Source organism: Drosophila arizonae, chromosome X (genome assembly GCF_054131065.1).
Source record: "Drosophila arizonae isolate 15081-1271.41 chromosome X, UAZ_ARI_1.0, whole genome shotgun sequence".
In the NCBI taxonomy this organism is placed as follows: domain Eukaryota; kingdom Metazoa; phylum Arthropoda; class Insecta; order Diptera; family Drosophilidae; genus Drosophila; species Drosophila arizonae.
In genome coordinates, this window is record NC_142927.1 from 26046741 (window position 1) to 26060689 (window position 13949).

The following is a 13949-nucleotide window of genomic DNA, read 5'->3' on the forward strand; positions in this document are numbered from 1 at the left end:
CTTGATAATGATATATCGATAGTCGACATGACATTGAGTTGACATTTCGGAGTATAATTTTAGCATTTCTACCGATTTAGTTCTTAATTTTATTTTTTGCAATTGAAACAGTGGACGATTGTTTTTAATTACTTTGTAGCACACGTGTCCACTATCTACACACAACGATAATGCGACAATTTCTGTGCATTGACAACGCTTACAGCAGCTTCTAAGTGCAGCCAGCTGCTGTTGCTGCTGTGTGGGTGGGTGTCTGGGCGGCGGGTTGGTGGCCGTTGGGGGAGAACACTGAGACATTGACAACAATTACATACGCTTAGAGCATCTCGTCGCATACTCGACAACTGACGCTCTTAGAGGTAATTATGTAAGTGAATGTTGGAGCAACTATCAAGATTTAGATCATAAAACGTTCACCTGTCCTAACAACAGAATAACGCGTAGATAAGAAGGGGACGATAAACCGAGATGCGTTCTCGTAGCAATTCCGGGGTTCGCCTCGACTACTATCAACGAATTGTGCATCGCTTAATATTGGCACATCAGGAGCCAGTGACCGGTTTATTTCCCGCCTCAAATGTCAATTCGCATGCATGGATACGCGACAATGTGTATTGCATTCTGGCCGTGTGGGGCCTGTCAATGGCCTACAAAAAGATCGCCGATCAGGATGAGGATCGCGCCAAGTGCTATGAACTGGAGCAAAGCTGTGTCAAGCTGATGCGCGGCCTGCTCATGGCCATGATGAATCAAAAAGATAAGGTCGAGAGATTCAAAATGACCCAAAGCCCCTTCGATTCGCTGCATGCCAAATACTCCAGCAAAAATGGTTTGCCCGTTGTCGGAGACAACGAATGGGGCCATTTGCAAATCGATGCGGTATCCCTATACCTGTTAATTCTAGCCCAAATGACCGCCTCCGGTCTTCAGATTGTTTTTTCATTGGACGAGGTGTCGTTCATACAAAATCTGGTATTCTACATTGAATCGGCTTACTCCATACCAGACTATGGTATTTGGGAACGCGGCGACAAGACCAATCATGGTGAGTACTTACACCTTCCACATGCAATAGGTGCATTCATTATGGTATTTTATTGGTGACAGGTGAGCCCGAACTGAATGCCAGCTCCATCGGCATGGCAAAGGCCGCATTAGAGGCCATGAACGAGCTGGATTTGTTTGGAGCACGCGGTGGACCCGCAAGTGTCATACATGTCCTTGCCGACGAGGCGCACAAGTGCCAAGCAGTGCTGCAGTCCATGCTGCCGCGTGAGTCGAACAGTAAGGAGCTGGATTCTGGCCTGCTGTGTGTCATTGGCTTTCCAGCTTTTGCTGTTGACGATGCCCAGCTAATACACAATACACGGGATGCAATATTGTCGCGCTTGCAGGGAAAATATGGCTGCAAACGCTTCTTGCGCGACGGCTATCGCACACCCAAGGAGGATCCCTCGCGTCTCTATTATGAGCGCTGGGAATTGCGCATGTTTGAAAACATTGAATGCGAATGGCCGCTCTTCTATTGCTATCTGATACTGTTCCACGCATTTCAAAATGATAAAGTCTTGGTGCAGGAGTATGCGAATCGGCTGGAGAAGATAATGGTACGCTCAGAGGATGGTACACTGCTGATACCTGAAAGCTATGCTGTGCCGCAAGATTTGGTGGGCTTTGAATATCAGAAGCCCGGCTCGCAGGAGCGCGTAGTTGTTGGCCGCTGTCCCTTCCTATGGGGCCAGTCGCTGTTTATTCTAGGTCGCCTCTTACAGGAGGTGGGTGCATCTCGAACGAGTCTTGTGGATATTCCTTTTTCAAGCTGTATCATGTTCTTTCAGGGCTTTTTGGCTGTGGGCGAGCTGGACCCGTTGAATCGTCGCCTGGGCGCCCAAAAGAAGCCCGATGTTGTCGTTCAAGTGGTCATCATAGCCGAGGACAACGAGATTCGCGACAAGCTGGCCGAGCACGATCTGCATGTGCAAACGATTGCCGATGTGGCACCCATTGAGGTGCAGCCGGCACGTGTGCTCAGCCATTTGTACACGTACTTGGGACGGAATCGCAAGCTGGGACTAAGTGGACGCAAATCGCGCGATGTCGGCATATTGAGTACCAGCAAATTGTACTCCCTGAAGGATCGCATCTTTGCCTTCACTCCGCAGGTAAATGACTCGGATCACAGTGGATCAAAAGGCCCCACCTAAACGCACTTTGTACCGCTCTCTGTGTGTACGCTCTCTAGGGCAATATTATTCTATCCAAATCTCATTCTTTCTTCTCTGATTTCAATTATTTTAAATATTTATTTTCTACACATGTGCTATTATTATTTATATTATGATTATTATTATTATTGTATTACGCATTAGTTTGTCGACTTGTCGCGCTTCTATATCGCCTCCGATAACGAACTCATGATTGACATCCTTAAAGGCGAGATCAATTTTCTCAAGTCCGCTTGGGATCTGCTGGGTCGTCCCTTAGTAACGCTCGTGCTGAAGCGCATCCACTTAGGTCGGTCCACCTTGCTTAAATCCCAATCCGTTTTAATTTTCATTTAGTATTTAGCTGTACAATTGTTACATTTATCGCCTATATATATATACATATATATATATGTGTGTGTGTGTGCGTGTGTGGGTGCGTGCGTGTGAGTGTGTGTGTGTGGTGTATGGTGTATGGTTACAGTTAAATTGCATATTAGTTTGATTTGGATTTTGTTATTAAAAAGATTTGTTATTATTATTAATTTTATTTCTGTTCTAATTATGATTGTTCATTTGTAGTTATTTTGTACAAACATCACAACACAAACACACACACACACGAACATATTGATATGTAGATATATATATATATAGATATACATCTGCACATATGTTGTTTTCAGCTTTAGTCTCTTAGTTTAGTTTTAGTTGAGTTGGTTTCTAGATATACTACATATATACATATATATACATACATATACATACATATACATACATATAGCTTATAGCTTAGCAAACTAAACTTTTCTTTGGTAGTGGACACCAAAACACAGACACAGACACAAACAAATATTCATACACACACACACACACACACACTGATATATGTATGTGTATCAGGAATAGCCTTTGTATTATAGAATTTATATTCTGTCTTTATATATAAATATATGTGTATATATGTATATATTTCAATATTTATACATTAGGATAAATCGTACATATATATATACATATATATGTATGCCTAAGCTGCAGCCATAGAATTCTCAAATGGTTACAGCTTGGTGCGCAAACAAAACAGCAAGCGATTGAGTATTTAGCTGATCTTCAAGCTGAGAGATTCTTCAAACAGCTGCGCAGAGAATCTACTTTATATATGCATATGATAATCACATCAGTACTTAAAACTCTCTTTCGTTTTGTATGCCTAAATCAGTTTGCAGCTCTCATAAATATACATAAATAAACATAAATATATATACATGCATACATATCTATACATATAAGTAGCTTATTCTGTTCCTTGGATATCATTTATTTCTCTATGCTTTGCACTATATTCCCATCCCAACCAAATGAAAGAAAGAGATCCGATTTCCCCTGTTATAAATTGGCCGAAATTGTAGAAACGAAATTCTCTCTCTGTTCTCTCTCTTTTTAACCAACAACAACAACAACAACAACAACAATAATTTGTACACACACAGCATATCGACTATGAAGAATACTACACGACACGCGATCCCGATCTGCTCGCTAGCAATTTTACCACAAACTTAGGCTTCTTGACCAACAATTGGCGTCACATGTTGGGCAGGCCGACAATCACATTAATGGCAACGCATTATATGCTAGGTAACTACATCTCGAAACCCACGAAACACAACCCACAAACAAACCTCCAACCACACCCAACTATACCCGATCAAGCAAATTTCAAATTTCCTACCAAGGACTGCATATGCAGTCATATATATATATATATACATATATACTATATACACACACACACACCACATACACACACACACATGCATACATACACACATGATTATATATTTATACATATGTATATACGCATATGCATATACATATGTATGTAAATATATATAAACACAACAAGTGATATGATCCGTTCTATGCTATGTTGGGTTTTAATCTTACGAACTCGCAATGTGTTTCTTTGTATGTATTGAGCTTTGTGCGCTTTTGCTTCTTATTCTTCTTGTTGTTGTTATACGAAACCTCTCTAATTACTTAATTCATATATATGCCTATACATATACATAATTGTATATATGAACGAATCTGTTCAAAAAGTATCGCTTATACTCCATTCTTTGCTATTCTCTTTAATGCTTCAAAATAATGTTCACAAAATATTTTCCACCTATATCTATAAAGGAATTATTATAGATTTTTTCGGCTCCTCCTCATCTCCTTTCAAAAGTCTTCAGTTTTGAAACCAAAAAAAAACTTAATAGGGGTATACGATAACTGTTATGGTATGGGTAAAAAAAAATAGGCATAAAAAAGAAATAATAATAATAATAATATGAGACATAAAGAATTAATAACAAAAAATAAATTCGCGATACTTTTTCAACAGACCTCGTATATATGTATATATGTGGATTTATGAATGTAAATATCTATTCAAAATTCAAGCGCAATTTTAATTTTCGTCCTCAATTTTGATCCGATATTTGCTTAAAGCCCTAAATAACTATTTTTGGACTATCAACTGCTTGAGTTGGGCGCAGTTCTTGGACAGGAACTAATTAAGCTTTGATTCAGGTCTGAATCCCCAGAGCTGACTAGATAGTAGCAAGTAAAGAAAAGTGAGTTAAGACAGTCTCGATGGAAGCAGAGTATCATTTGAATTCATCTCTAATCTCATCTTAAAGAACTTTTAAAAAAATGTTATTTAAAGGAATAGACTAGAGCTCTTGTTAAATCTCCTTCCAAACAAATAATTGTACGATAATTCGACTATACTTTTCGCATATCAAAAACCAAGTTAAGAATAGCTCTATTTATTTTTGTTGTACTTAAAACCAAATATCTTTAGGTTAACAAAGGGATTTTTGGTTTTGATGTGCTCAAAGAAACGAAAGCTCTAGAAAAGCTTGGGGGAAGAGCCCACCTCATCTCTTTATCTCTTCTGGTTTCAGTTTCGAATCAAGCAAGTCCAAAACTCTTTCATACGCCTTACCTAGATGGAGACTCTCTTGACACCACTTTGTTTGTACGCCCTTCCCTTGCTTAGCCGCAACAACCAATCCCTCAAAGTTCCCCGCAAGTCACTAGCCCATGGATAAGTGCTAGCCCCTTAGCTCTCAATCTAGATACTTAAGTCGCCCCGCTTCGTCCCCTCTCTAACTGCACCTCTGCTTGTGCTGCACCCACTAAACTAAACTAAACTAAAAACTCACCCAACTCTGGTGCTGGTCTATGCTAATTAGTTAGCGAATGGCAACGGCTGTTCGGAGTTGATCTTGGCGTCTGTTGGTTAGTGTTGTAGTTTGTGATTAAAACCTAGATGTAAGCGCCACCAGCTAACCACGCACCACTTGCCTAATCCCACCAAGCATCGATCGATCGGTCAGTCAGCCTAATAACAAGCCATACAAAACAATGCGCATGCAATTCCGATGGGATTTGGCTAACGGTTTTCTTTCTATGACTACTGCAATGCGCGCACAGACCAGGACAAGATTCCGCTGGCCATGATCCAGACGATGCGCAAGCTGAAGTCGGGCTACATAAATGGCACTCGGGTCATGCTGGGCAACCTGAAGGACTTTCTCAACACCTCGGCGATCACGGACTTGAGCTTTCTGGGCAGCACCGAGGACGGCTATCCGGACCGGCTTCACCCGGACGTTCAGACCTATTTGGATGAGCATCTGCTGCGCTCGTTCAGCAATCGCAGCACCATGAATCTACGCGGCGGCCAGCTGCGTCCGCGACATCTGCGCCGACGTATGTCCTGCAAGGGCGCCATCAAGAAGACGCGCTCCATCAATGTGGACTGTAAGTGTGCCATAGAGATTGACGATGATGATCTCTCATTCCCATGAAATGCTTTACCTCTCCCTCTGTCTCGCCCCCAGCCGATAACTTGGGCATGGAGGGACCGACGCCACTGACCGAACGCCGCCTCTCGTCGATCGTGCCGCCGCCCTGGCTGCAGCCCAACAAGCAGGGTCACGTCAGCACCTTTGCCACCACGCCCGAGGAGGGGCCCAGCTCGCCGCCGCAGCTGGGCGGCGATCTGGGCCTGCGCGAGAACATCTACCCCATGGATCCGCAGCACAGCCGCTCGGCCATCGATCGCCGCAGCGAGTTCGTGCGCCAGCAAGAGAGTTAGTCCTCGATCCAACAAGCACACTTTTCCTTTGTTCCCTCCGATTCGGTGCTAATCTTGATTTCTCTCTTCTTTTGTATGCTTTATCATTTCGTTTTGGTTGACACTTTTGCGATTTGTTTTGTTTGCACCACTTGATCAAATACCCAAAGTAACTGTGCCCAAAATTCTCATTCAACGCCATCGCGTGGACACCAACTTTGCGGACACAGAGGTGGATGAGCTGATCGCGATGCTGCGCGAAACCGAGAATCTCGAGGAGCAGGGCGACATCCTACAATATCTGGTCGATACTCAAGGCCTGGACTTCAATACGGGTAAGTAGCCGTTCAACGGCCCCAACACATCACTGAGCTGTAGGGACGTCAACTTGCAAACGGGTTTGCTTAACCGATTCACCCGGTTTGAGGATTACTGAATGCTGAACCGCACCTCTATAGCACTGCGGGAACTCACACACACACACAGGCATACACACGCGCGCACACACAGACACACACCCACACATACATGTATATACTCTATAGACATAGAAATAGAGAAGAATTTCCGAGTTTCTTCTAGAATTTTGTTGTGCGTGGCTGGTTCAATGGGTGTCTCGAGGAGTTTCGGTGTTGCTGTGCGATTTCACAATGGAGCATTCGCAATGTTTTAAGATTGGCTACCTGATTGATCAAAGATGTACAAATTAGAAAAAGAAAGTTTCCAATTCTCATTCCGAATTCATTTTCTTGGAGCTCATTGTGAAATCGATAACGGCTTGATCCTAATGTCGATACTTATCGATCTAAATCACATTTAATTGTTTTGTGCGTTCGTTCTTTGTATATGTGCTTTGTGCTCTCGTTCTTGTCCTCACTTCACATTCGCATCCGCATCGCTATCCGCATCCATAGCGGGTCTGGGCTTAAGGCACAAAACTGATGACAATGCCGCTGGTAAGTGTTGAAATTCAATCCTTGATCCTTGGTGTCCTTCCTGTGCGTTGGGCTAATTGTATAATGTTGTTGGTGCTATGCAACTGTGACCCAAGCCACCTCCCACTCCTACTCCCACAACCAAAACCACACCTACTCCCCCACCCAAACAACAATTGGCATAGCATATCTAGTTATATCCGCACACATACATATGTATATTCTCTACCAATTCGATCTCCATTATCTCTGAGACGATTCTGTTCGATTCGATTCATTTATTTTTTGGTATTCTGGTGGCACAATTTCATTTACGTTTAACTGTTATACGCACTATCTCTCCCTCACATATCACACACAAACTGTTATACACGGTGCTTAGAGAGACTGTTATACACAGCGCATATTATTTCACGTTGGCTTCGCCTTATTTATTAATGCTTTTTATTCACGAACTAATTTAATAACCAATTTTATTTTTTTTATATATTTTATTTTTAATTCAACACACATCCACACACACTCACACACACACACATACAATAATCACATACAAAATACCCAACTATTATAACAATCCGCTTCATCTGCTCTTCATGACATTAACGGTGAAACGATCTATCAAAAACTCTTCTGCATCATCAACTACCAACTACCACAACTGATCCACCACAATGGCCCGTCAACCTAACCCCCACAAATGAATCCAACTAACCAACAACAACAAAACAAAAAATAAAAAACAAAAAACAAAATGAATAAAGAGCTCGAACAAGCATTCGTGGACGATGCAATGCTCGAGTTGTCAACTGCTGGTGGTGGTGGTGGTGCAGCTGCTGGTGCAGCTGCTGGTGCTGCTGCTGGTGCTGGTGAGGGCAAGCCTGTGGCCGCGGCTGTGCCTACAGTGATCATCGATGCTACATCCCCCACAACTAAGGACGAGGAAAATGCCAATCTGACCGCCGCATCCGCCTCCGCCGCCGCCGCCAATAACAGCAGCAACAGCAACAAGATCAACAGCTTGAATAACAACGATTCTTCTCACTCTGAAGGCATGCTGGAGGAGGGACGTGTGGTGACCATTAGGGATCTGCTGAAGGGCCTGTACGAGAAGGCCTGCCAGGAGAAGCTATGGGGCCTGGTGCGCCATACAGCCGGCATGCTGGGCAAGCGCGTCGAGGATCTGGGCAAGGCGGTCACCGATCTGCTGGTGCGCCAAAAGCAGGTCACCGTCGGCATGCCGCCCAACAATGAGCACACCATAACGGCACCCTTGCCGGAGGTTGAGCTGCGTCAGCTAATACACGATGTGAGTAGCCAGCAATCTCAATCTCCGATTACGTTCCACATCCTAATCCTCGTGCCATTCCCCGTTGCAGGCCTACGGCGACGATGAGAGCACAGCGATGCTGACACAGGAGCTGATGGTTTACCTGGCCATGTTCATACGCACTGAGCCGCAGCTGTTCCACGAGATGTTGCGGCTGCGCGTGGGCCTTATCATTCAGGTCATGGCCAAGGAGCTGTCGCGCACGCTTAACTGTGACGGCGAGGCTGCCTCGGAGCATCTACTTAACCTTTCGCCCTTCGAGATGAAGAACTTGCTCTACCACATACTCAGCGGCAAGGAGTTTGCGGTCAGCAGCGGTAAGTCCATGCCGAAGCATTGCTCTCGGCTCATTCCCATGCATTCTCATCTCATTCCCATTCCTGTTCCATAGCAGTGGCTCGTGGCAATCTGTCGATAGTGAGCTGCAAGTCGAGTCGGGTCAGCAAGAAGAGTCAGATTGGACTCGGCGATCCGGAGGGCGAGGATGCGCTAACGGCGACCATCGACGATCGCCAGGGCCAGTGGCTGCGCCGCCGGCGACTCGATGGAGCCCTGAATCGCGTTCCACGTGATTTTTACTCGCGCGTCTGGACCGTGCTGGAGAAGTGTCAGGGACTCGCCATTGAGGGTCGCGTACTGCAGCAAAGTCTTACGCAGGAGATGACGCCGGGAGAGCTGAAATTCGCGCTGGAAGTCGAGACGGCACTCAACCAAATACCCCAGCCGGAGTACAGGCAGCTGGTTGTCGAGGCGCTCATGGTGCTGACCCTGGTCACCGAGCACAATATGGTGCCCTCGTTGGGTGACATCATCTGTGTCGAGCATTTGGTGCACAAGGCGAATCAGCTGTTCCTAGAGGATCAGCGCAAGGTGCAGGGCGACGCGACACTGTGCTGTGCCAAGCTCAAGGATGGCAAGGAGCAGCAGCAGGCTGCCTCCGGCATGTTACTCTGCGGTGGTGCCGCCTACATTTGTCAACATCTCTACGATAGGTAAGAGTCCGTGAATCACTCTTCCAATCAACTAAATACTGTATCCGCTCCCCTATGCTTCCAGCGCACCCAGCGGCAGCTATGGAACCATGACGTACTTGTCGCGCGCCGTCGCTCTGGTGCTGGACTGTGTGCCCAAGCATGGTGAGATGGAATGCGCAATCTCCTAAAGCCAATGTGCGAACGCTACACTCAACCTGGAAACAAGCAAAGCGTCTGTAGGACGACGCTCACTTAATGCCATGTACTGTACTATCGACGACTTATGCTATTGTCTTTAGCTTTCGCTCTCGCTCTCGCTCTCTCTCTTGTTATCCACCTATCATGCTATCTCTCTCCCTTTGATTATCTGGCTGTAGACACACAGTCTCAATCTCTCTCGCTCTCGCGTCGTACTTGCGTCTGGCCGTGTATTTAGCCCAACGATATGTTAAGTCTGAGATCCGCCCCGACTCGGCAATGCTGTATATATGTATTTTGTAGACCATCCGCCTACTCAGCAATTTGTTAATCTGTTTCTTTTTTGTTGAAATTCTTGAGCGGCTGGCAATCCGGGAGCCAAACACACCAACACACCAATCTCTTCACGCTCCCAGCAGCTATCAACGTGCATGCTTCCGCCGCATACATTGAATATGTATTATTACAATAATTGATTGATTGATTTTTACACGCCAATGACAATTGCAGTTCCCCAACGGGAATTCGACCGACACGTTTTAAATGTTTTTTTCTAGATCTACTAAGTTCCAAGTTATTATTGTAAAACATACGAAAAGAATAAATATATATGACAAGAGTATTTTTTTGCAATGTTATTTCTCAATTGTTTCATTTGGAGAACCGAATATCATATATGTATTTGTAGTTGACTATATATGTACGTTTATCACATTATTATAATGGATTATATAGATGGTAGATTCGGATTACCTATAGTACAACATTCATAATCTTGATTGAGATATATTCAAGCTAGAATAAAAACAACTTTCAGCCTTTAGTTTGTTAAGCATAAATATCATTCCTTTGTTTTATTTTTTCTTTGCTGTGTAATTCGCATCAATTTGCGCACGTAAAATGTTTACAAAAATTGTATTCATTTACAAATTGTTTGTGTGTGTGTTTTTTGTTTGTTTGGTTGATTTTAGACATTTTTGAAATGTGTTTTTGTTTTTATTTTTATTTTTAGATGTTTTTGTTCGGTCCTCCCTTTAGTGTTGTAAGCTGAGCTTGCGCAATAGTAGTAATTCGTGTAACAAAAACAGATTTGAAACAATGTTCACAGACAATTTAGAAAAAGCTAATTGCGTACAAGTGTGTGTGTGTGTGTGTGTAGGCTTTCGTGTGGATGTGTGTGTGTCTTTGTGGTTATTAGTTTAAACAGAATTATAAAATTAGCGATGATGTTAAACGAGAGTTCTAAGGTTTTAAAAAAAAATCCTAGACAAAAATACTTAAGAAGAATTAGTGTTTAGCAGTAGCCCCTGTCGGGCACACGACGACGAGGTGCACACTTGATGATGTCGTCCACACGGAGAATCATTTCGGCTGCCTCGGAGGCAGACATCAGGACTTGGCGTTTCACGGCGAATGACTCTGTGATGCCCAATGCGCGCACATCGGCAACCTTGCCCTCGTTCATATCCAGACCCAGCTGATGCTTGCCCTGGGCATGGCCAGCGCGCAGCTCGGAGATCAGTTGAGCTGAATCTAAGCCAGCGTTATCGGCAATAGCTGTGGGCAGTGACAGCAGTGCACCTGGGGAAGCCAACAGCGAAATACATTAATCAACTATACAGTTTACGACCTTTGTTCTTTACTACTTACGTGCAAAGGCCTCAATGGCAATAGCTTCCTTGCCGGGTGTCTCGGATGCCTTCTTCATGACGGCATTGGCCATCAGAGCTTCAGCACAGCCGCCGCCATAAATTATGCGCGACTCCTTGACGGTGGCAGCCAGCACGCATAGAGCATCGTGCAGGGAACGATCAGCCTCGTCCAGGATCTGTTGTGTGGCGCCACGAATGACAATGGTGCAAGCCTCGCCCAGCTTAACGCCGCTGAAGCGCAGCAGTGTGTCCTCGCCAATCATCACCTGCTCAATGAGCTTGCACTCACCAAGCTTGACCAGAGCGGGGTTCTCGAATGTGGACACAATCTCACCGCCGGTGCAGTAGGCCAGACGCTCAATGCCATCGAAATCGGCATGCTCAATGGCCATCACATGAGCATCGGCGAACAGCTGCTCGGGATAGTTGTAGATTAGCTGGCGATTGATGAACACATTGCATTTGTGGCTCAAAATCTTTTCGACTTTCTCCTTCATCTTCTCCTTTTCGGCCATTTCCAGATCGGCAATCTTGGCCAGCGAGTCAACCTTGATGCTGCTGCCGAATACTTTGATTTTATCGGTGTCCATTGGTGTGTTGGCAATCAGAATCTTTGCGTTCTCAATCTGTATAAATAAAGTAGAACACAACCATTATATATATTATATTAAAATATTGTCGATCTGCCTCTACATCTATTTAAAACCTTGTGGGCTCACTTCACTTCACAATTAATTAAGGAAATTTGAGTCTTTTACTATATTCACTATTTCTTTCCTTTTAGACACTATGAGTTGTGATCACTAATTATTGATTCCGTTGCTTAATAAACTTGTTACAAATTTATTGGTTTAATATGATCTCATAGTTCAGTTAGCAGCTTTGTTAGAATCATATTCTAAATTATTTAATTGAACACATTATGAGAAATGTTGCACAGATCATCGCTTAACTGTTTGCAGTTGGTGGCTGCCACATCAAACTCGTCAAAATGGCTGTGATATGATAATCTCATAAACATAGCTCACAGTCAATTTGACGCGCAAATATGGAGCATTAGAGGAAGCGTGAAACACATACATACACACACCATCAAATATTTATAAAGGTAAAGGAGTAATATAGTGTGGACTTTCACTTACACGCTGTGGCTGGTGCACGCCGGGCTTCTTGTCCAGCAAAAAGCCATCATCAAGGAACGAATCCTCTAAGGTACCACCGGACTTTTTGATGATTTGAATGGACTTAAGTTCACCCGAGCCCTTCAGGCGCAGCACTGCATCGACGGCCAGATTGGCAAAGAAATCCTTATGCTGATGCAGAATCTTTGAAGACAATGTGGTGCGTGCAATGTTAAGCAAATCGTTTTTGAATTTCTCATTGTTGGCCGAATTGTCCTGAGCGGCGGCTGTGAGTGCATCGAGAGCTACTTGGGTGGCTACGCGCCAACCAGCGACAATGATCTGTGGATGAAGCTTCTGTTCAATGAGCTTCTCGGCTTCGCGCAATAATTCGGATGCCAGCACAGTCACGGATGTGGTGCCGTCGCCAACTTCTTCGTCCTGTACACGCGACATATCGACGAGAATTTTCGCAGCCGGATTGTCGACTCCAATAGCTCGCAAAATTGTGGCACCATCATTAGTCACCTCCACCTGGCCGGCATTACGGCCGGCGGACACCAAAATTTTGTCCATGCCCTTTGGTCCAAGGGTACTCTTTACAAGATCACCGATGGCAATAGCGCCAATGAATGACGACAGACGCGCCATTTCGGCTTTCTCCTCCTGCGCCTCATTTTTGAGGATACGCACAGGATTCAATGACAACTCCTATAAAGCACATATATGGATCAATGTTAATAAAACAATTAAATTTTCGACATTGTTTATGGATACACCGCGTATATGAATGCACATCTGTTCGTGTGTAAAAAAGCTGCGCACCTATTGCATCGGACCTAACCCCAAATGGTGCGTGATTCATCGGCTGCTGCCAAGCGCAGCACACACCCAGCAGCATGCACTTAAAAAGTGCCTATTCATTTCTAAGAAATTCGAGACAGTCTTTGCAATTGGCGACACATATCCCAGACTGTTTAAATGAAAATGTAAACATAATGGAAGTTTCTGGAAGCTATGTGCCCTCACGTGTGTGCGGGCTTGTCAAGTCAAATGGCTTGAGGCTGATGATGGGTTTTGCAGTCGGTGCGTGCGGCTTTTCACACCCGGCAAATAAAAACGCAAGTTTGTATGAAATTATCAATGAAAATATGAATATTCCACCTCACTTGCATCTAATGCGTTGTAAACTAATTATATTATTTATGCAATTGAATTTAATTTACCATTTTCACTGCTTATTCACAACTTTTTGATCACAGAATTCAGAATACCCCACAGCGCGACAAAGCGACAAAGAAAATGGCGAATGAATAGGTATGGTTGTTGACGTCGTATCGATGTATCGATATTTGAAAACGTTCTGTCAAAATCTATCGTTAAATGAGTAGACAGCA

At 44.1% G+C, this 13949-nt stretch overlaps 2 protein-coding genes across 14 annotated transcripts; one reads left to right on the forward strand and one right to left on the reverse strand.

The window, feature by feature from the left end:
• Positions 1 to 7: 7 nt before the first annotated feature.
• Positions 8 to 10417, forward strand: LOC108618765 (putative phosphorylase b kinase regulatory subunit alpha). Of its 13 annotated transcripts, none has more exons than XM_018014890.2 (13): positions 8 to 367; positions 433 to 1045; positions 1108 to 1775; positions 1839 to 2162; positions 2370 to 2514; positions 5697 to 6026; positions 6107 to 6358; positions 6513 to 6677; positions 7257 to 7298; positions 8042 to 8586; positions 8657 to 8924; positions 8999 to 9599; positions 9664 to 10417. In XM_018014890.2, exons 2-13 carry the CDS (start codon positions 469 to 471, stop codon positions 9767 to 9769), a joined length of 4023 nt encoding a protein of 1340 aa, XP_017870379.1. In that variant the 5' UTR covers positions 8 to 367; positions 433 to 468; the 3' UTR covers positions 9770 to 10417. The 13 variants fall into 13 exon arrangements, with proteins under 13 accessions (XP_017870379.1, XP_017870386.1, XP_017870377.1 ...); XM_018014897.2 differs by having other exon boundaries at positions 9002 to 9599; XM_018014888.2 differs by lacking the exon at positions 2370 to 2514 and adding an exon at positions 3698 to 3845.
• Positions 10418 to 10598: 181 nt separating this feature from the next.
• Positions 10599 to 13937, reverse strand: CCT2 (chaperonin containing TCP1 subunit 2). Its single transcript, XM_018014911.2, has 4 exons — positions 13779 to 13937; positions 12574 to 13263; positions 11430 to 12057; positions 10599 to 11360 (listed from the first exon to the last, which is right to left on the reverse strand). Exons 1-4 carry the CDS (start codon positions 13779 to 13781, stop codon positions 11074 to 11076), a joined length of 1608 nt encoding a protein of 535 aa, XP_017870400.1. The 5' UTR covers positions 13782 to 13937; the 3' UTR covers positions 10599 to 11073.
• Between the last annotated feature and the right edge of the window lie 12 nt (positions 13938 to 13949).

Bases quoted from the DNA above. Each gene is read 5' to 3' on its own strand.
- CCT2 (XM_018014911.2), bottom strand. The intron at 12,058-12,573 runs GTAAGTGAAAGT...TTATTTATACAG, and splicing joins GCGTGCACCAGCCACAGCGT to ATTGAGAACGCAAAGATTCT. The intron at 11,361-11,429 runs GTAAGTAGTAAA...TGGCTTCCCCAG, and splicing joins TGCCATTGAGGCCTTTGCAC to GTGCACTGCTGTCACTGCCC.
- LOC108618765 (XM_018014888.2), top strand. From the start codon at position 469: ATGCGTTCTCGTAGCAATTCCGGGGTTCGCCTCGACTACTATCAACGA. The intron at 3,846-5,696 runs GTAACTACATCT...ATGCGCGCACAG, and splicing joins GGCAACGCATTATATGCTAG to ACCAGGACAAGATTCCGCTG. The intron at 8,925-8,998 runs GTAAGTCCATGC...CCTGTTCCATAG, and splicing joins GGAGTTTGCGGTCAGCAGCG to CAGTGGCTCGTGGCAATCTG.